The 20,805-nt window shown below is 42.4% G+C and overlaps 1 protein-coding gene across 2 annotated transcripts; it reads left to right on the top strand.

Moving 5' to 3' along the window:
- The first annotated feature begins 456 nt into the window (after positions 1-456).
- usp10 (ubiquitin specific peptidase 10) lies at positions 457-19,600 on the top strand. 2 transcript variants are annotated; one of them, XM_037484195.2, is made up of 15 exons: positions 457-759; positions 5,479-5,547; positions 5,827-5,872; positions 6,233-6,292; positions 8,513-9,709; positions 11,491-11,582; positions 11,727-11,836; positions 11,922-11,980; positions 12,066-12,169; positions 12,527-12,626; positions 13,047-13,224; positions 14,618-14,783; positions 15,308-15,452; positions 16,063-16,128; positions 16,534-19,600. In XM_037484195.2, exons 1-15 carry the CDS (start codon positions 739-741, stop codon positions 16,719-16,721), a joined length of 2,601 nt encoding a protein of 866 aa, XP_037340092.2. In that variant the 5' UTR covers positions 457-738; the 3' UTR covers positions 16,722-19,600. The 2 variants fall into 2 exon arrangements, with proteins under 2 accessions (XP_037340092.2, XP_037340101.2); XM_037484204.2 differs by lacking the exon at positions 6,233-6,292.
- The last annotated feature ends 1,205 nt before the right edge of the window (positions 19,601-20,805 follow it).

Here is a 20,805-nt window from a genome sequence, read left to right as displayed (position 1 = left end):
ACAATCTTGCACATTTCGCCACAATAGTAACATTACTTCTGAAGATTGCTGGCTTATTTAGGGCTACCAGGCGAAAACCTTTAACCACAACACAGTTCTGTCTTTTCAATTCAGATATATTGTACACACTTTATCCTTGATTTCCTTTTCTTCATATTTAAATATATTAATTATTATTTCCTTTTATATTTGTATTTTTTTAAACACATTTTTCATTCCTTGTGTTCAAAGCAAATTCCTAAGATGTGAAAAATTGATAAACCCGATTCGGATTAAGTTAACATTTGCAAATGTCTTCAGGTGACAGTAACTGTACGGACGTTCTGATGTGTGTATCTGCATTTACACCACAGAGGTCAATGGCTCAGAAAGTATCACTGACGGGGATTATCAATCGGCTGAGATTATGAACTTTATTGTGAAATCCGGGCGCAGGCCACCACCGGAAGTCTTTGTCGCTAACTCCTTGCGCTCACGCCGCTCACTACAACCGACCGTGCGCTCCGCTGGCTAGCAAGCGAGGACGAGGCTACACAGAAATGGCGGTGACGGCAAGGCGAGCAGCATGAAGTGCTGATGCATTGCATGGATCGTAGCCCACGACTGCCAGGACAACGTCGGGAAAATGGCAATGACGTCGAAATAGGAGACTCTTTGTAACCGCCGTTACAAACCTGCAACACCACCCCGGGAGAGTTTTCATCTTGTCAGCGGAGGAGAGAATATCTCACCGGGAGCATGGCTTCTTACAGCAACCAGGTAGTCAAGCTAGCTGGCTAACGTTAGCCTGCAAAACATGTCCCGCTGCACGCCGTGCAACGTTATTCACACACTCGCGACCGCTGCTCGGTTGAACAACCTTCTGACCGAAAATATTCTTGTACTAGGGCGGTAATTTGATCAGATGCCAGGAGCTATTTAAAAAATCTTGCTAACCGTGCGTGTCATTGAAAATGCAAGAGCTGAAAAGTGCTTGCTAATGCCCCCCCCCCCAACCCCCCTCTAAGCCTCATTGAAACACCACCAGCATGGCAACGTTAGCCAACAGGCCTCTGGTCGCTCCATTCAAAGGGGACAGCGGCGCTGCCTGCCGCCGGTTTTAAGGACACGACAGCCACGTTTAGCCAGAAGACTCGTGCGTGCGCGCCACTGTAAGGCCAGCGGCACTTCGGTGGGATATATCCCGAGTGACATGTGTCGTTTCCCGAGGCAAAAGCGACACAGTAAAAACTGCTGCGTGTATGCATGGCCCACCAGCCCCGTAAGGCCTTTCACCCCCGAGCGCACGTTTTTGAAGTGGAAGTCACTGCAGTTCTGTTCCGAGCAGTCACGTACGAGTTAAACGACCGGGGTTTTAGGTTTTTTTTTTCCTCGCGTTTTTACGCAGGTTAACTCACGTCTCGCTGGCTTTTTAGCGAGCTAAACGGCTCTGGCCAGATGGCCGCTAGCTCGTTAGCTCCGCGCCAATGCGGCGGCGCGGGCCCTCCTTGATGGCCGGAGATTTATTTAAAATGTAACCGACAATAAAGACACTGTGTTCCTCGCGCGCTGCGGGGCGGACGGGCCAGTCTTTGTAATGTTTGGATTGTAAATAACGTGGCACGTTTAATGGTTTATTTCTGTGGGATTAAACCCCAGCTATCGTGAGTCGGGGAAGGGGGGGGGAGGCCCGTTGTATAGCGAAGCATGCAGGCGACTTCAGGTCTGAAGTTTCTTTGTAATAACTTAATTTAAGTTCGACTTGAGGCCAAAATCGACGCACTGAGGTTTAAAACCTGCGTTACGCGCTTCACTGGATTCAAACCGAGTGGCAGGAACACTAATTAGGACGCAGGAGGCCAGAAAATGAAACTTTTTCCATGCTTTCACGCTTCTTCCTGGTCTCGGTGTTGAAGTGTTTCTATTGGCTCTCTGCGCAGAGAGGTGGAAGCTTCACGAGTTTCAGCCTCTTTTTAAAAGCAGCTGTCAGCTCGTATGCGTCTTTGGCCAATGAGGTGAACGTCCTAAACGGTCTTGGTGATATTGAGAAATCCCTTCAGGAGGGGGGGGGGGGGATTCCTCATCATACGGTGCTTAAAGTGCATGCAATAAATAGCATGATGTTGTGCTAGTAATATGACACTTTTAAAATGCATTAAAGTGTCGACACACCGACCTCATTAACAGTTGACCATTATTATCCAACTGTTTTTCCAGTGTTATAACAAAAAAAGTAATCATCAATACTCAAAAGCGCTGCAGTCACATTTGTTCTGTAGGAAATTAAAACTGACAAGTGATGAATTTAAAATCCCAAAGATGTCTAACATTAGATCCAATATCAGGACACCAAATTCAAGTTAAAGAAGAGTTGATAAACCGGTGGTTCAGCTGAATGATCACAAGCCACGGCCGTGTTCACACCTGTAAGACTAGTTTCAATTAGGTCTTGCAGTAATTAATTCAGGCAACAATTCCTCACATTGAAGGCCAATGCAGGATTGGTGTAGAATAAATCTCAATGCTATAATTTGGTGTGTTAGTCACACTTAAACATAAGAATGATGATAATTACTTGTTTGATAACAAACCATTATTCTGTAATCTCTCTTGATGAAGGTATGGCTGTTGGGCTTTCCTAAAGTTGTCATTTTTATGTTAGAAGAAACCTGAAATGACCTGGTTCACATTTAGACTTTGAATTTGAGTAGCTCGGGCGTGAAGTGCCTGATAAGTCAAAGCATGGTGTATACTCGATGCTCCATGAAGGTGTTTTCCATAAATAGTTTTTAAAAAAATCCAGAAAGCGGTGTAAAATGGATATTCTTTTTACGTCTATGTCCATCTGACATGGATTTGCTCTCCAGACATAAAATGCACTCATGGTAATTATTTAGAGTAGACCCCTTCAGCGGTTATTGTGATTTCACCCAATGGCAAAATGTGACTCTTCAGCGATTTCACAACTTTCAACTATTATTGCGACATCATCCTCATTTTTGTCTTGGGTTAGCTAACCAACCATACAATTATAAACTTTCATACAAGTGGTGTATTCTGTCATTCAAATACATTTCACTGTGAATGTACATTAAGATTACCATATTACTCGTTACATATTGCACTAACATGCTAAATGTCAACATTTTTTTCCATCAGTAGCGTGCTAACATTACACATGTTTGGATGACCGTTAAAGATGAACATTTGACTGGATATTTGGTACACAAGAAGGTGTGCAGTTTGGTTAATAGCTCCATACATTCTCAGTTAAAAAGCTACAGAGTTCGCAGCCTTCAAACGTATTGTTTTGTCTGATCAACTGTGAACTCAGATGTTGATTTGAAAAAGGATTAATTTAGTCTAACCGGTAGTTTACAATTCTGAAAGTTCTCTGGGTAATTCACCTCGAGAGGAGAGGGCGGGGTTGAAATTGTCATTCCAATAGCTTCATTCAAGCCTAGCAGGTTTTCAAATGTTCACAGTAACTTGATCTATTTAGCTGTATTAATAAATGGTTTTGTAATGGCTCATTGCAAACGTATATCGAAACATAAAAAAATTGTTGAATAGCAAGTAATGCTCTCCCAGCAGTATGAATCGCAAGGATCCCTTTCTTCCACCGTCACTCTTTCATGCCTTGTAATCATATGTCACCCTATTACTACATTGTGCCAATATGCAGGCACAGGCATGCTCAGGACATTCATTGAAATCTAGTCTGACCTTATTCGTAGTGGCGATGCAGCATTTTAATGCCGAGCCAAGTTGTCTATTAATAACTAGGCTTTCTATTTAACAGAACGAGCACAGTAGTATCCTCATCACAGATAATTATGACCCAGGTGGTTTATACAATCAAATCCGGTGTCAAGAATGATTTATCGGTTAGTTGAAGGGTATTATTATTATTTTAAACACCCTTTGTTTGGGGTGTTGTGGAAGTAGAGGAACAGGGCACAGCTTTGTGCTCCAGGTGTCATGGAGAAAGCGGCTGTGTTTGGGTAGTTGTCAGGATCAGTATTGCAGATGCCAGCAGTGTCGGGTTTTTTTGTCTGCTTTGAGTCAGTCTCATGTGTTTCTGCCTGACTGATTCTATTGTTTAGAATTGTTCAGATGATGAACCAAAATCCATTTCTGGTCACCTGCTATGCAATGTTGTATTTTAAACTTTTAAAAACCGTTCCTACGAGTCATTAAGTGGTAGAAAAGCTTACTTTAAATATCATATTCTAATACGATTCCAGCCCTGCTCTTTGTGTAGTGATGTTGCTCTATCCCTGTTGTGTGCGTGCGTTTGTGTAGTATCGTCGCTAAACTGTTGAAATCATACTGATGGCTAATTTGTAATCCTCGGTCCAAACAATCGGCAAGGGAAGCTTAGTGTGGTACGTGTGGCACGCCTGCAGAAAGGAGCAACGGGAAATTCTTTCTCTTGTGATTGTGTTAGTCGTCCCGAGGCCGTTGGCTCACTGCTGGCTGTTTGCCGCTCGTAGTGCCGTTTCAGCAATGCAGGGCCTCGCGCCTCGTTTGCAAAGTTTCATTTGCCTGAGCTGCACTTTGTTTTCTGCAGGCCTCTCCTTTCACGTCCCACTGTGATGACACGCAGAGGATTAACGGCGCTGCTGTGCCGTGGCTTTATGTTTGGTCGTACGCAGGTGCACACACGGTTAACAATCCTAGCTCTGGCAATTTCCAAATGGAATTGGGATACATTAAGCAGATCTTCTACTTTTTAAAAGTGAGGAATGTTATCTGTACTGAAATGTGGTTTACACGAAACAAATACTGTTTCCCCTACCACTATAAAAGGGGAGCCCCCCCCCCACCCTGCGTAACAAACACCAGGGTGAAGGTGTCCGCTCGACGCGTTCGCCCGACTACTGATCCCCAGCCCTGAAGTCGTGAACCCCGGGAAACACGGATGCTGAATAGTTTTGTGCAATCTGCTTTGTTTAAATAAACCGGTATCTGCCTGAGAAATGCAACTCTGCTCAGTGTGCAAGTAATCAGTCACCAATTCTGTTATCTTTAGTGACTAATTCATCATTTAATTATTGACCGTTTACGGTTCATGATTTCCAGCGGACAGAATCCAAAGCCCTTCAATGCCTTTCCTGAGACATTGTTTGAGTCTGTCATTAAAGTACAATAAGCTACACCCGTACATACACCTTCTTAGCTTGATTTGAGGGTCTACTTCACTTCGAGCAGAAGGCCCCACAATCCAAATTTGAAGTATTTTTGTACATGTTTTATGCATAACGCTGCATGACTCAGCACTTCATGTTGTATCTTACCTTTGCACAAGCTGGCACTGCAGTCATGGCAGACGTGCATCAGCCTTGTACCTAGATATCAATTCCTTCACGATATATATTATGACTTTGTCTGAACTGTTCTTTCTGGTCTTTCAGACAATATAATATCTGTTTCCAAGATCAGTATATGAAAAGTAGCTTTTTACAATCTAACAGTTATTTTGATTCTTTCCTACAGTACATCTTTGGGGAATTCAGCCCTGATGAGATCAATCAGTTTTTTCTGACTCCGCGATGTTATGTCGAGGTAAGAATTTATTTTTACACTATTCAATCAATATCCATGATGTTTGGCCCTTTTACAGCAATACATGGTTGCCTCTAATAGTCGGCATCTCTTTAGTCAGAGTTCATGGGAAATACTATTCAAATGTTGACAAATGCTAATCCCAAACCTTTTGAAGGACCTGGGACAGAACATGTCATTACAAAGGGTCCACATGTAAGGAACTAAATGCTGCACGTCAAATGCAGCATTTAGTTTGTTTTGTTAACTACTCTAATTATTTATTTTGCCTCCACACAGCTTCCGCCGTTCAATGACAAAGTTCCATGCGTCAGTCAGTCTTCTGGTATGTACATTTCATATACAGTTGATTGTTAGATAATTCACTTTTTCCTTCTGATCTTTTAATAGCATCAAAAGACTATTCAAATGTTTGTAGTTGTCATCACTGTTTTTCAGATCAGGTCCAAAATAAATGTAATATAGAAGCTCAAGCTGGACAGGGAGAAGCTTTTCATATGTGTTTCATCATATACTTTAAATGTATTTGTAAATTCATCATATATTGTTTAGAACAAATTTCGTATCCCATTTTCATCCATTAAATTTCAAGCCCCCAAATGAAATATGTAAGAGCAGCCACCTGTCTTTGATTCCTCGTTTGCACATGACATTTGCCTTACCTTGATTTGTATTGATTATTTAGGAACTTACTGCACTCCTGCTGTACCTTATTTTATGGAGTCAATGGGACTGCAGGTTTGCGGTGAGTTGAGGAGTCCGACACCCTGTGGCTTGAATAGCTGTTGTACGTTTGCTGTAAAACTCAAAATCCAGGTTTCAAAAACTGGTGGCTTTCTAAACCTTGCGCCTGTATTCTTTCTCTTGCCTGTTGGTATAATCTGTAGAGCTTTGCATGCTCAAGATACTACAAAGTATCTAATCTTCTCTTGCATATAATGCATTTTCACCACTGCAGGGCTCCAAGTTGAATTAAAATCGGATGGAACTTTCATATGATTTAACAACATTTCGGAATGACTACGGGCATAGGGATGGTTTGAAGTGATTGCTAACATGTGTGTGCATATTTAGACTTACATTGTTATGGTTTTTTATCGCTCAACACAATTTACGTTCTTGAAGTGTTGTTTCAGTAACACTAACAGCTGTGTTCATACCCCGTTAACTAGTGGTGAAACGGTTCACAGATCTCGCGTCACAGAGTAATATTCATCCATAGAATCAAATAAAGGATTTGGATTTCAGTGTTTCCTCCAAGTTTAAAACTTCAGGAAGGAGGGGGGGTTGGACAAGTAGTTGGTGCCCTCTGCCCCGCTGCTGAAAGCGCCACATGGACATATTTGTGACATGTTCATGTCATTATTTTTGTAATTGCACACTGCACTATACTAATTCAGCTTTTTACCAAAACTGCATTTTACGTTGTAATGGCTTCCGCCCAATTGTACTAATTACTCAGAGCCCGAAGGCATCATAATGTGACCTTTGTTGGCAGTTCGTATCCACCTTCGGTTGGGCCCCATTGTGTCTCATCATATATTGGTGACTAAAAGTTTAAATGAAGATTTGCTGATTGATTATGTTATGCCCAATCGGCATAACGATTTTGCGTTAATTTCCCACTGATGACTATCGTTAAACTGTGAGGGGGGGATCTGCTACTGTTAACCCCTGCAAACCATCAGGGTTTAAAGTTTGCAGGACCAATCAGCTGTTAAAGCCTTTTGGATGATTTTTCCTGATTTGCACTAACAAATGTTTCCGATGTGTTCACCTTCTTCCACTCTGCCTCTGCATAATAATTAACTATTTAAGCTGCAATGCAACATATTTTAACTTAATGATTGTGATGATATTTCTTTGTGTACATATTTACTTTACATTTTAAGTAGTTGCATAACATTTGAAAAGGAAAAGTACTATATTTTAAGTATATTTATATACAATATTATGATTTCACTTTTCAAGAAAACACAACAGAGGGCATTTACAAATGCATGAGAATCAATGTTGATTTTTTTTTCTTCCAAGAAACACATCCGCTGAGATAAATTGCATCAGCAATAGTTCAATAGTTTAACTATGTTGACTGCGAAAGAAATTATTGGGGACTAATGATGATGATGACTCTGAAAAATATCATTGCATGAATTTTAAATTGTGTTGAAGGTGGGTATTGTATGAATGTGTACAGTGAGCCTGTTGCTGTCTTCTAGAACGCCATGCAAACTATTTAGTCTCAATTGAATCTCAATAAGCCTACCCAAATATCAGTTTATATTTGCTGTCATTGGGCAATATTCCGTAATAAAGTTTTGGCCTACTGTAATTCAAGTGATCTGAGAGACTTGTACCAATCACAGTTGACAAACGCACATTCACGTCCTTTAGATGAAGGCTTGTTTCAACAGCACAAATTTTACAGGAGAAGTTACTCTTTCACCGTTAGCAAGAACTGCATTGTAACTTAATGAAGGAAGATGGTCTGGCCAGATTACCGCTTTGTTTATATACATGAATGGAAGTAATCATCAACCATATGATTAGATCTGATGGCACGAAACACTACTTGTGTTTTAAATTAATACCAAAATAAAACGAATGGCGTGTCTATTTAATGTCTGAATTAGGATAACTGACAATACCCAAGATTATATTTTGTCCTCTGCCTCAGTGTACATGTTGAATCACCCTACCTCTCGACATGTTCCTGGGATCCCCGTAAGCCCAGGTGGAATGTGGTTGAGGATAGACTCAACAATAGTTGTTTGGGCTGAAAAAAAAAAAAGGTCCAGCATTTGTTTAATTTTACTGCAATGTCTGATCCTGTCGGAAAGCTCCCCTGACTCAAGGGTGTAAGAAAAACTTCAGCAGAGAGTAAAATACATAATTTTCATATTTAGGCTGTATTTGAACAACAACCCTTTATGTTTCTAATTGATTGCAATGTTCTCTGCTGCAGAAGACTATCAGCGCATTGAGTTTGGTGTTGACGAGGTGATGGATTCCAAGCCTGTTGGGCTGAATGATCCTTTATTCAAGGTGTCAAGCACCCTCAACCCCCAGGCTCCAGAGTTCATCCTGGGCTGCCCGTCTGCACAGAAGGCCCAACCGTCATCTCCCCAGGAGGACGATGTCCCGGACGGGGCCCACTTCAACTCGCTGGATGGTCCTGACATGGAGGCCTCAGGCCTGGACAATCAGTCCTGCCAGGATATGGACGGACTCTCTGGCAGCCTGGGACAGCGAGAGAGGAAGAAAAAGAAAAAGCGCCCGCCGGGTTATTACAACTACCTGGACCCATTGACTGGCAACAGCAGCAGCGTGGCGGATGGGACGCCTATGACGGCCCTGGTGAACGGACATGCGATGGGTGGCCCCCACCACGCTGCTGAAGATGTGGACGGTAAGGCATCGCCGGGGGGAGGACTCTCGGCTCCCCGACCTGTCTCTGCGGCCAAGTTCGCCCCTACAGCCACTGCCAATCAGAGGACTTGTGATAGCCCTGATGACTCTTCTTTGGACTTAACAAGTGGAACTGCCTCTTTATCAGATGGCAACAATGCAACTTCCTGCTCTTCATCCTCCTCTCAAAGCAGAGAGATGACAGAAGGGCCGAGGACTGCAGATCAGCAGCCAGATCTTTTGGCTCCACAGAGTCCCGAACTTTCAGAAACTCCACACAGCCCGCCCTCCAAATCCCCTCTCCCTCCTCCAGCTGCTGTGGCCACGCCCTCTGTCGCCACTTGCGTCACGACTACTGAACTGGAGGAGAGCGAGTTTGCGGACAGCGGGGTGGCCAATCGGCTAGCGGAGCCCGACGCCGCCGTCGGCGCCGAGGAACACAAAGAAGACTGTGAGAGTGGGGAGGGGGCTCAGCAGGCCTCCCCAGACTCTGGTGCCCAGTCGGTGGTGTCAGAGCAGGCCCATTCGCCTGTGATTCCAGCTGCACCTGCTGCCAATCCCCCCAAATCTTGGGCTAGCCTCTTCCACAACTCCAAGCCTCTGCCTGGGGGCCCTCAGGCCTTTGTGGAGGTAAAGCAGGTTGTGGAGGCGGCGTCTCCCTGCCTCGCTACACCAGAGCAGCCTGAGAAATTTGGGGAGTACAAAGACGGCCCTGTCCACGTTTCAGAGGATCCTATGGCCCCTAAACTTGCAGGTATTATGTGAAGATTTATTGTATTTTGTAAAAAAAAAAAAGACCAACGTGCCGGTTTGATGTTTGTCTTTCCCTCTCCACTTGATGGCAATGTTGAGACAATTATACTTTTACTTTGCTGTTCCTATTCGAGTTTTACTTTTAAACAGTTGGTATTTTAGAGTTTAAATGGTGTTTTAAGTGACAAAAACATTTTACTATGTCTAATATTTGAATATAAATTGCTCAACCACTACATACCACAAGGCAATCCATGTGGCATGTTGCTCATGTTATAGCAGTTCAGAGAATGAACACTAGATGGTGGTACTTGATCCACAATAGCTGTCAGGTATAGTTCATTGGTCACATTTGTGTTACCCACTTTACCTCCCTAACCAACACTAATATAAATAAGCCTCGTGGGACATGGGAATGCTATAGCATGCTTGATTTTTAGATCAGAACATTCAGCTTTATTCTAGAGCCTTCTTCCTTTTAGACACACATTTTTCGTCCTGTAAATTCAGTGTCACTCTGAAAGAGGGAAATGGATTGTTCTCAAATGATATTTCAAGTCTCGTTGAGGTGAGGTTTAGAAGGTGATTAGAATTTGGCCATTCAGATGTTCAACTCAAACCGTGAGATCATGTTTCTTTACTACAATAGCAAAACCCAAACACAGACACACCCACTGTTCAAAGAGTAAGACTGCAGCTTCAGCATAAGTTCAAGTGAAAAACATCTGATCAGGTGAAGTTAGAACATATACAGAGGCTGAAAAGAAGTGAGTTTTGCCTCCTCTGGAGAAGGATCAGGTGAAGTGATTATACAAGTGACTTCAGTTAAGTGAGATTTGAGAATCATTCAAGAACAAAACATGAAGTATTTTACTTATGCCACTTCATGCTGAACTGTTTTTAATTACATTTTTTGTCCCTGTGGAGCATGATGTTAAAGAGCACTAGAATATTTGAGATTTGTCTTGTATTGCATGTACATGTTTGTGGTTCGCTGTGCAGTTCTCTCAAAGTATGGACCGCATTAGTGTCGGTTTACCCAAATTCTACTTTGAACTCGTTGTACTTGGAGCTCCATCCTGTCTTTGTCTAAGGCGACCAGCCCGTTTCGGGTGTAATTGGAGGCACAAAGTATTGTTCTTTCGAGTTACATTGCATCAATGTTCGCCTCTGAACCAGAAAACCTTAAGGCCCTTTTCTGCTGAACTTTATTTTCTTATCTTCATTGTTCTTTTTTAAAACTTGAATGAACCCACGCGGAATTTCGGCCCTCTTAGTTTCCTTCTTTATTGGTTCAACGTAGTAAGACTATAGACCAGCAAATGGAAACTGACTACTTTTGAATACTTTGCTTTTTAGTGGTGTTTATTTAAATGTGTTGATTTGACAGTGTTTATTCTGCTCCAGTGTTGAACTTTAAGCCACATTTTAGAGTTTGAGGGCAAAAAGTTCAACACACTAATGATCATTGTCATTTGATGCATATTTGTATGACTTCTGTTGAACGGTGTCCACGTTACCATGGGAGCTGTGTGTCAGTGACAGCCTCCCTTCCTAGGCGTGGGAAAGCAACTTCTTGCCTTTATTCAGATGGTTTCTCGTGCTTTTGTCACAAGAGACCAGAATGACAAAAAACATTTGCGATGTGAAAACATGTACTCCTAACTTTATTAACCACCGTGTGTTAATGCTATTGACAAAGATGCTGATGTGAATTTTCATGTTTGTTGGAGTTGTCTGCAGCGGCCTGTTTAAGAACATTGTGTCTGTTTGAATCCCCAGAACTTATTGAAAATGTGAAGTTGATACATAAACCAGTGTCTTTGCAGCCGAGAGGACTGATCAACAAGGGAAACTGGTGCTACATCAACGCTGTATCCTTTCACTCTGCTGCTCTTGCAACTTTTGTCTTCTTAACCCTGTAATTCCACATGTAAATGTTTAGATGCTGGTTTACTGGGTCTACTTTTTGTAACTTTCCCTCCGCGCTTATTTGTGCCCTGACTCTGGCCACTCAGACCCTACAGGCACTGATTGCGTGCCCTCCCATGTACCACATGTTGAAGTCCATTCCTCTGCATAATGAAACGCAGAGGCCGTGTACCTCCACACCCATGATGGACAACTTGTAAGGAGCTTTTCCGCTAAGTGATTTCAAATTTGCCAGTTTACGATTGCTCAAGACCTCACCCTCGCTTCTGTGTTTGTGACAGCGTTAGGCTGGTGAACGAGTTCAACAACATGCCTGTGCCCTCGAAAGCCAAACAGCAAGGTAAGATGCAACAGAGCCATTTTAAAGACTGGTTTGGCCTTTTGTTTGCTTCACTGGTGTTGAATAACTTGTTTTGTGTCCACAGCTGTTGGTGAAAAGGCCATGAAAGACATTCGGCCTGGTGTTTCTTTTGAACCGACCTACATTTATAGACTCCTCACTTTGATCAAGTCCAGCCTCTCTGAGAAGGTAAAATGTGCTGCGTCTGGTGGAAAACATCCTTCCTGCACACGGATGAGTCACAATGCTTTTTATGTATCATTCTTTTGAAAAAGCTTCCTCCAGAACATGCAGTCCCTGAAGAAAAAGTCCTTGTTTGTTGTGTACATTTTTACTTCTGAATTTGCTAACTCATTTCATGCCTAAAACATGCAGAGTCGATTCTGATTCTGTTTTAATGACATAAACACACTCTGTGTCCCTTGTAAAATCTGCCTCACTGTCTGTTCAGTGAATGTCTTGTTTGCACGCCAGCGTTTTATTGTACATTAAGCAATCTTGGTAGGGTTTTAATTGCTGCTGATTTCCTGTTTGTGCCACTCGTAGGGTCGACAAGAGGATGCGGAGGAGTATCTTGGCTTCACTCTCAACGGACTGCATGAGGAGATGCTGGCTTTGAAAAAACTAATCTCGCCACAAGAAGAGAGTAAGCATCTCTTGCACGTACATCAGCAGAAACGGGATTTATACTGATCTTGTTGAATTGAATCTTGCACATTGTATGTGTTTTAGTTAAAGATGCATGCTTTACTTGATGCAACAAAGTGGCGGCAGGAGCTATCAAGTTTGTAAAAGGAAAAGACCATGAACACCAATGCATTATTGAAATGATAAAGATGCCAATTTATGATTAGAAGAGGTGTGAACATTAGTTATTTACCCTACGCCACACAAATCCAAAAATTCAGCTTTTATTTTATTTTTATCTAGTTGTCCCATCACTTAAAGTTAAATTGAATTTCCTCCAACTTGTAACCTCATCCCCAATATAGGGGAAGAGTTCCTTCTCCAAACCTTTCAAGTTTGACCGCTAAGGTGTATTTTCTTTCTTGTTTTCTACCTGAAGCTCCTACACCCAACGGGCCAGAGTCTCAGCCAGCTGTGGAGGAAGATGTTGTTGATAAGGAGGAAGAAGGTAGTGAGGATGAGTGGGAACAAGTTGGACCCAGAAATAAGACTTCCATCACTCGCCAAGCGGACTTTGTCCGCACACCCATCACTGACATATTTGGTGGGCACATCAGGTACTTTGACAGATCGCCGAGAAGATGTGTTTCAGTAGGACATTTTTATGTGAAGGTGAAATAATAATCCCTGTGTAAAGGAAGACATTCTGGTAGCTGCTGAATTAGAGGATTGTTTTTTCATGTTGCCCTCGTGAGTTCACAAAGCTCTCCAGGCTTCTGCTAGTCCCATTTTCTCAGTAAAGTCAGAGGCTTTGTGGGTCAACCTACCCTCTGGAATAATGCCGTATGATTCATAGTTGCATACATTTCCTAAGGAGAAAAGGGTCCGTTAATATCTTATTAGTTTCAGTGTAATGTGAGCTTTTTTCATCATTAAGTAAGTGCTTTGTAAATACTTTGTATTGTTTTAAGATGTAACATGCATATATTAAAGTGTTGTTTAATGTGTCCACGTTACCATGGGAGCTGTGTTAATAAATGACGGTCTCCCTTCCTAGGCGTGGTACAGAAAGTCTGCTTTTATTCACACTGTCGCTTGTGCTTTTTTCACGAGAGGCGAGAATAAAAGGAGCAACATTTATTTTGTGAAAATATGCTTTGTGATTTAGGAAGGATTGGCTATCAAATGAATTGCTGCCCACCTTTTCAATATTGACTTGATGAACATTTAAATGGCTTCTTAGTGTTTGTTACTACAGTAGATGACAGACCAAAGCCCTAGAGACAGAACGCAGTCCACCATGTTAAAACTGAAAAGTGTGCACTATCAAAAATAATTGTACATTTGTCTGCTCATAGTCCAGAAAGCATTATCGTCCTCCTGGTCCCAGTAAATACACAAACCTCGGAAATAATTGTCGTCTTCTTCGCGCCGGCATGACAAATCGCTCTTGCTCCAGCCTTCGTCTCGCCGGCACCGCTGTCCTCCAGAATGACCTCCACCGTGGGGCGCTTGTTGTCTCGACAGCGAGACGTGGGGGCACACGTTCACAGACAAAGGTCTTTAACCAGACAAACTGGAAAGAACCTGCAGCCCGCCTAAATAACACGCTCTGAGGTTCTGGTCTGGCATGGTCCTGCTCAGCGCTTCTCCCGCAGTGCCTTAAAGGTTTATTTTCTCCCAAAAGGCCTCAGCCAGAGAAACGTGGAGCACAGGAGTGTATGTTTACAGAGCGCGATGTGTACGCCCACGGGGCCTGGTCATTATAACCCATGTATTTGGTTTCTGAATCACTGTTTCAGTTTAAAAAGTGATGTTGAGTTTTAAGCAGACAGGGATTCTTTGCCAAAGGTTATGCTTAGAAACATTCATAAAGGTGCATTTGATTAGCTACTAATCCAATTATTTCTTCCAGTTTTGTATAACAATTGTTATTTCCAAACCAAGGGCGATCAAATTTGCTCAAACCTGCTCTTATAACCAGAGTTATTTTACGGGGCTTTCTTTCAGATCGGTGGTGTATCAACAGAACTCTAAAGAGTCGGCCACTCTGCAGCCTTTCTTCACCCTGCAGCTGGACATCCAGTCAGAGAAGATCCGCACTGTCCAGGAGGCTTTAGAGACTTTAGTGGCCCGAGAGTCGGTCCAGGGTTACACCTCTAAGACCAAGCAGGAGGTATGAATACAGATGACATAGTGAAAATGTATTTAAATGGAAGTGATGGAAATGCTCTCTATTTTTGATTGATAGTATTGAATGTTATTTTGTGTATTTCTTGTTGCCTAAGAAGCATCAATCTATATTAAAGCCGTGGGGTTTTTTTTCCACATTAAAGTTACATTATTTCCTTGGCTCAGAGTAAGTCTATTGCAGAAAACATTGAGTGAGAGAACATTTTGTCGGACCGACGAAGGCAGGGAGCATCTGCTCGACACTCCGATGTGTGTGTTTATGTAGCAGACAAACCGATTTCTCTGTGGCTTCTAGGTTGGAGATCGTTAACTGTGCTTTATAGCTCCTGTCTCAAAACCAAATGATTCATGATCCCGGCAAACTGTTTTCCACAAACAACTTTACCATTTCTTTTTAAGAAGAGGCCAATTAAAGCTACACTTCCAAAGAACTCTTGTGAATCTTTAAAACCTTATTTAAAAAAAAAAAATTATCTTTTCCTACATTCCATGTCTTTCTGTCTTTAGATCGAGATCAGTCGGAGAGTGACTCTGGAGGAGCTGCCCCCGGTGCTGGTGCTCCATCTCAAGAGATTTGTTTTTGAAAAGACGGGAGGCTGCCAGAAACTGATCAAGAACATTGATTATCCTGTTGATCTGGAAATCAGCAAAGGTATAGAGTCCTCCCTCCCTCTCTGCTCTCCTGATGCGCCGTTGAACACAAAGAGCATCAGCAGGGATCAGCCTTCCTACAGACGTGACTGATCACAAATGATGGTTGTGTACCCATTTGCTTACAGCCGACCATAATGTTAACCAAAGCGAGCCTTGTATTAGTTGATGTCGGCTTATCACGAAAGCCCCACCGTATTTAAGACACAAGACTGAATGTCCAGTCACAAGAACTCCAACCTCGACGAGGGCCGAATTAACCACTAATGTTGTTACAAATTCCACTCACTATTTTCCAGAGAAAGAATAGTCTTTGATATTGAAGGAGAATGTTTTGTCCCTAAAGTGGAGTCCTGAGGGAGTGATTTACGAAAATGACCCAACTTCAGGCAGTGCACAAGTTGCACAAGACTTTAATGGCAGGGATCGGGTTCCGAATAAATCAAAAGCAGGGTTTCAGAGAAGTTGTACGCCACTGTACACCATTTTGTACATCAAAGGATTGTGATAAGACATTTTTACATATGTTTATCTCTGTTACACCATGGCTTTTTACAGTAACACTGCCTATAACTCAGTGCATTAAAATGTGTTTGTGTTCTTTTCTTTAGATCTTTTGTCCTCTGGAGTAAGGAGCAAATTTGTGAAAGGCCAAAGAACTTACAGGCTCTTTGCAGGTGTGTTTATGTACTTATTATATTATAATTACTTCTGCTTGTAATGTTGTTTTTGTAACAACTTTGTCATTGTTGGAATTGTGATGTGGCCCAAAACAACAATATTGAGTTATTGCCCTCCTAGTCTGACTATCAGTGTATAAAATATTTACCATCAGATTTTTACAAGTAATGAGCAAACCCCGGTTAGCACTTGTTTTCTTGGATAAAGAGACCTGTAGTTTGACTTTTACTAGTCAAGGAGCTCTGGTTTGCTTAAATGGTGCTAAATACCTCCTGAACTTTCACTTAACTTGGGCTGGACAACTTTAATTTCATAATTGAAAGAATGTGTACTAAGTGATCAACTGTTTCTCTCCCCCCCCCCCCCCCCCCCCCCCCCCCCCCTCCCCCCGCCTTAACCAGTTGTCTATCACCATGGGAACAGTGCGACAGGTGGTCATTACACCACGGACGTCTTCCACATCGGTCTTAACGGCTGGCTGCGCATCGACGACCAGGCGGTGAAGGTCATCCCCCCGTACCAGGTGATGAAGCAGACTGCAGAGCGCACCGCCTACCTGCTGTACTACCGCCGCGTCGACCTGCTGTAGACACACACACACACACACCCACATCCCGACGTACACGCAAGAATACCCAAATATATTCACAAACGCACACAACATACATGCTCTAAATGCACCCGTTGACAGGACAGCAAATGGACACATGACAGAAACACACATAAAACTAACGAACAGGAACACTGCCCAACTTGTTCTCTTTGCAAGATTTTCCTCTTCTTCCCTCCCGTCCCGCTTTCCTGAGAACCAGCTTTTCCAACACCTTTTTCCCCATGTTTTTCCTTTTTTTGGAGGAAGAGAAACAGGCTGCATTCACAACGATTCCCCTGTGACTGCGCTCTCTTCTCTGTGCACCACTGCTGTTTTTTTTGTTTTGTCTTTTTTGTTTTTACTTTTAAAGCACCGAGGAAAGGACTGTTGAATAGACCGAGGGGGGGTTACAGGTCAGGACCTGAGACACTCCTCTGACTGAGCCCGCCGCTCGGCTCAGTTAGCAAACGGAGGACTCGCACACAGGAAGAACCATCTAGCCCCGCCTGCAAGTGGACCGCCGGGGTGACTTCTCTTGTTCAAATTACGTTTTTAAGGAAATGACCTAGAAATATCAGTGTTTTGCCTTTTAGTGAAGGACTGTTTGCCTGAATTGGCAGCAGTTTAAAAGCCTAATAAATTTTCCCTAGTGCATTGAAAAGGCCCAGCACCAGCATTATCATGAGTCTCCTCCCAAGGCCGGATTGTCTTCTTTGCCACCACCACAAACTCCTCCTCATCCATTTCCTCACTTTTACGATGCTTTTAAATCTAGGTACAACTTGAGCCATCAACAGGAGAAAAGAGTACATTGAGAACCGAACCACTCCCTTGTTTGAGTGGTCCTTGTTATGTGAGTTTAGATCTAGAAAGACTAAAAAATATATATCGATGCGCTTTAGACTTTAATAACAAAATGAGCATCTGTGCGCAGAGTATAAACTGATTACATTATGACAGGCAAACAAATATTTTGCAAATTAAATGTAAAAAAAAAAAAGACAATTATCAAATCTGACTGAAAACATGTTTGGGTTCTGATGGACTGTGCTATTTTTTTAGACTCGGTTATTGCACTGTAGACTTGGCAACCAATCAAGACGGTCCATTCAAAACCTGCCCTTGTTTACTTTGTACGCTTCCTTCTCTCTCCGTTGAATTTGTTGTCTAAAGGTTCCACCTGTGTATCGGTGGCTTATCAGTGTAGTTTTGAGCCACACCACCCCTCTTACCCCCGGAAATCTCAGCAGAAAGCAGGGGGCTGCCTTAGGTTCAACGTGTGATGTTTTTCCACTCGGTGTACAAGTCTCCCCCTCATCAGGCACCAACAGCAAGTCTAATGTCTGTGACGATTTGGGGGAATGTACCCGACACACCTCTGTATTTACTCTGTTGTGGCTCAGCCTTCCCTCTTCGCCGCCGGGGGAAAACTGCGTGTTGGGAGGAAGTTGGACTCGATCCGTGCGAAGCTCTGTAGGAAACCCCAGACGTGCACAAAAGGATGGTGTTTGCTTTTGTTAAAAGATGTTGATTTCTTTTCTTTTTTTTTGGGATCACTCATAGATTTAGATGAATTCAGTTTTGAGTTACTAAAAGATGTTTTTTCTTTTTTTTTTGTCATACATCATTTATTGGATGTCCCCATGCTCTCGCTCCTTTCCGAAAAATATGCTTGCATTTGAATTGGTGTTTGAAAAAAAAAAAAATTACACAGGCTAAAGCACAACAATGAATAAAATTGAGCTAGTTCTTTGCTTGATATTTATTTCCCTTTTTTGTCATTTTCTTCCTTTTCACAATTGATTTTTTTCTTTTTCAAGACCCAGTCACATTCCCACCACCAGTGTTGGTATCTCAGTATTAACACTTTAATATATAATCGGCCCAAGTATTTCTAATGAATTAAGCTTGTGTGCTTTTATCGCCAGAAGTTTTTCCTTACAGGTAGTTAATAAAACGTTGTACACAAGATAGATGGATGTTCCACATTTTTGCTGCCTCATATTGAAGAGTGCAAAATATAAGTCTTCTATTAATGGCAGCACAAGTATTTAATTATAACTCTTACACTATGTTTTAATAACAAAGACTGAATCTCAGTCTTATTAAAAAGTCTGAAATTTTCCAAATTTACTTAATGCCACATCAATTATTTTCTAGACTATGTAATCCAAAAGTAGCATCATGTGGCGCATGGTCTTGATGGACTTCTTGTAGGTTTCAATGTCAGAAACCTTTCCCCATGTAAACCAAAGGACGACTTTGCTATTGACCCCACTGCCTTTCCTTCAATATGTATTTCAACTCTATTTTGCCTTCTCCATCCGGGATGTGGCCACGTCCGTGACTCCTTCCACTCCGGAAACAGAGGCATGCCGCTCGTACCGGCGAGGCATTTTCCCATTTTAATATTTCAGTTGTGCTAATGGCTTTGGAGTCCTATCTGCACAAATTGTGACATGTTGGTTTGCGTATTTTCCTTTGGAATGTTTTAGATTTGGGACTTTGAACGGACACCTTTTGCGCTTTCTGTTGTACAGTTTTATCTCAAGTCTGGAAATGTGCTGGTGAAATGCTTCAATAATGCTTCTTTTCAGTGAGTGCTCCTAACACTATTGTCTGCTGGGAAATGTTGGAATATTGACCAAAAAAAAAAATCTCTACGGTCTCTAATTTTAATCCTCTAAGCATTCTATTTTGTTAATTGTTCAAATAAAGGATTGTGCAAAAAAGCAGTTTACTAATTAAGTGCAGTTGAAGAAAAAAAAACTACTAGGCTTTCTTATAATTCCCTAAATGGTGGAAACGGCTCCATTCTCTACACTCTGGACTGGTCTACAGAACAATGTGCACAATAAACCAAAACAACTAAACAACCCCCTGAGTCTTGGTCTACCGCGCGCTGCTAATTGGTCTTGGTTCCTGCATGTCAACATGTTCTCTGTAGTATTTGTAGTACTGCTGTGGTGCAGCTGCCTGCCTCGGTGTCCGCGCGCTTTGCTTTTAAGGGGAAGCAGAACCCATCATTGAAAAATTGGCTGTGTAAGGTTTTTCTGCTCTTTGGTATTTATTCCCTCCTCTATAGCTCGGTACTCCACTAAAATGTGGCTTTACTCTGAAACTTACAATCAAGTGTAGTATTTTCCTTAACGTCAGAATGAGACCACCTATACTCACAATTGTCTCCTTCAGCCTAACTATAGGGATGGTGTTTGGTGTGTACATGTGTTCTCTTTTCTCCCCGCAGGCCTTTTTAAGACTTGTGTGGGTTCTTTTTGGAAAATCCATACATATTTTTTAACACGACCCAGTGAATTGAATCATCGCTGTATTGAAAGGGCGTAAAACGAGGAGCATCACAAAGATTTATTTTCTGCAATATGACCATTTAACTGATGGATTTAAAAATAATTGGTAGAAAATACCAACCAAACACAATTGAAGCATGTGCAGCCGTCTATTTTGTGGTGACTGTTGTCTCTGAAGTTTCCGGGTGAAACATGACCTTGAAGCTGGAATGCCTGCCATGGACTCCTTGGAGCCAGGACGCCGTTCATCACGTGACCAACCACTAAAGCAACAGTATGCGAGTGTTTACCCTGCACGCTCCCTTCCGGTAAACTACTCCGGCCTTCCAGCCCCCCCTCATTCTTTGTATCCTCCTGCTAGTTTGTTTTTATTATCAGCCTCCATGTGGTCTTCTCATTCAGTCACCCCCAATTTCCCCCCCCCTCCGCGTCTTATTTTAGTATTTTTTTTTTTTCTTCTTGTGGAGAGGTGCCCTTGCATTCCAGTTACTGAGGACAGTAAACCGGGCCCGCTGAGTTTCAAACACCTCCACGAGCCCCGTGTCCAACCAACCAGGTCCCGCTTTCATGTTTGTGCGACTATTTCCGTCTGGGTTCCACCTTCAGTCTCACTAAAACCAAAATGCATGTCCCACCTGCTCAACATATATCGCATCAGACGGTACACGAGGCTGTTTGAGTTGTGTAATCCTTCTGTTGTGTTGGGAGTTTCCATTTTTCCAGGGGCAAATGATGCATTACTGTTGATGCAGCTGAGAAATGAATTCCACTTC

Source organism: Pungitius pungitius, chromosome 4 (assembly GCF_949316345.1).
Source record: "Pungitius pungitius chromosome 4, fPunPun2.1, whole genome shotgun sequence".
Lineage (NCBI taxonomy): Eukaryota > Metazoa > Chordata > Actinopteri > Perciformes > Gasterosteidae > Pungitius > Pungitius pungitius.
The sequence above is the reverse complement of the archived record's forward strand: the minus strand, read 5'-3'. Positions and strand labels throughout refer to the sequence as shown.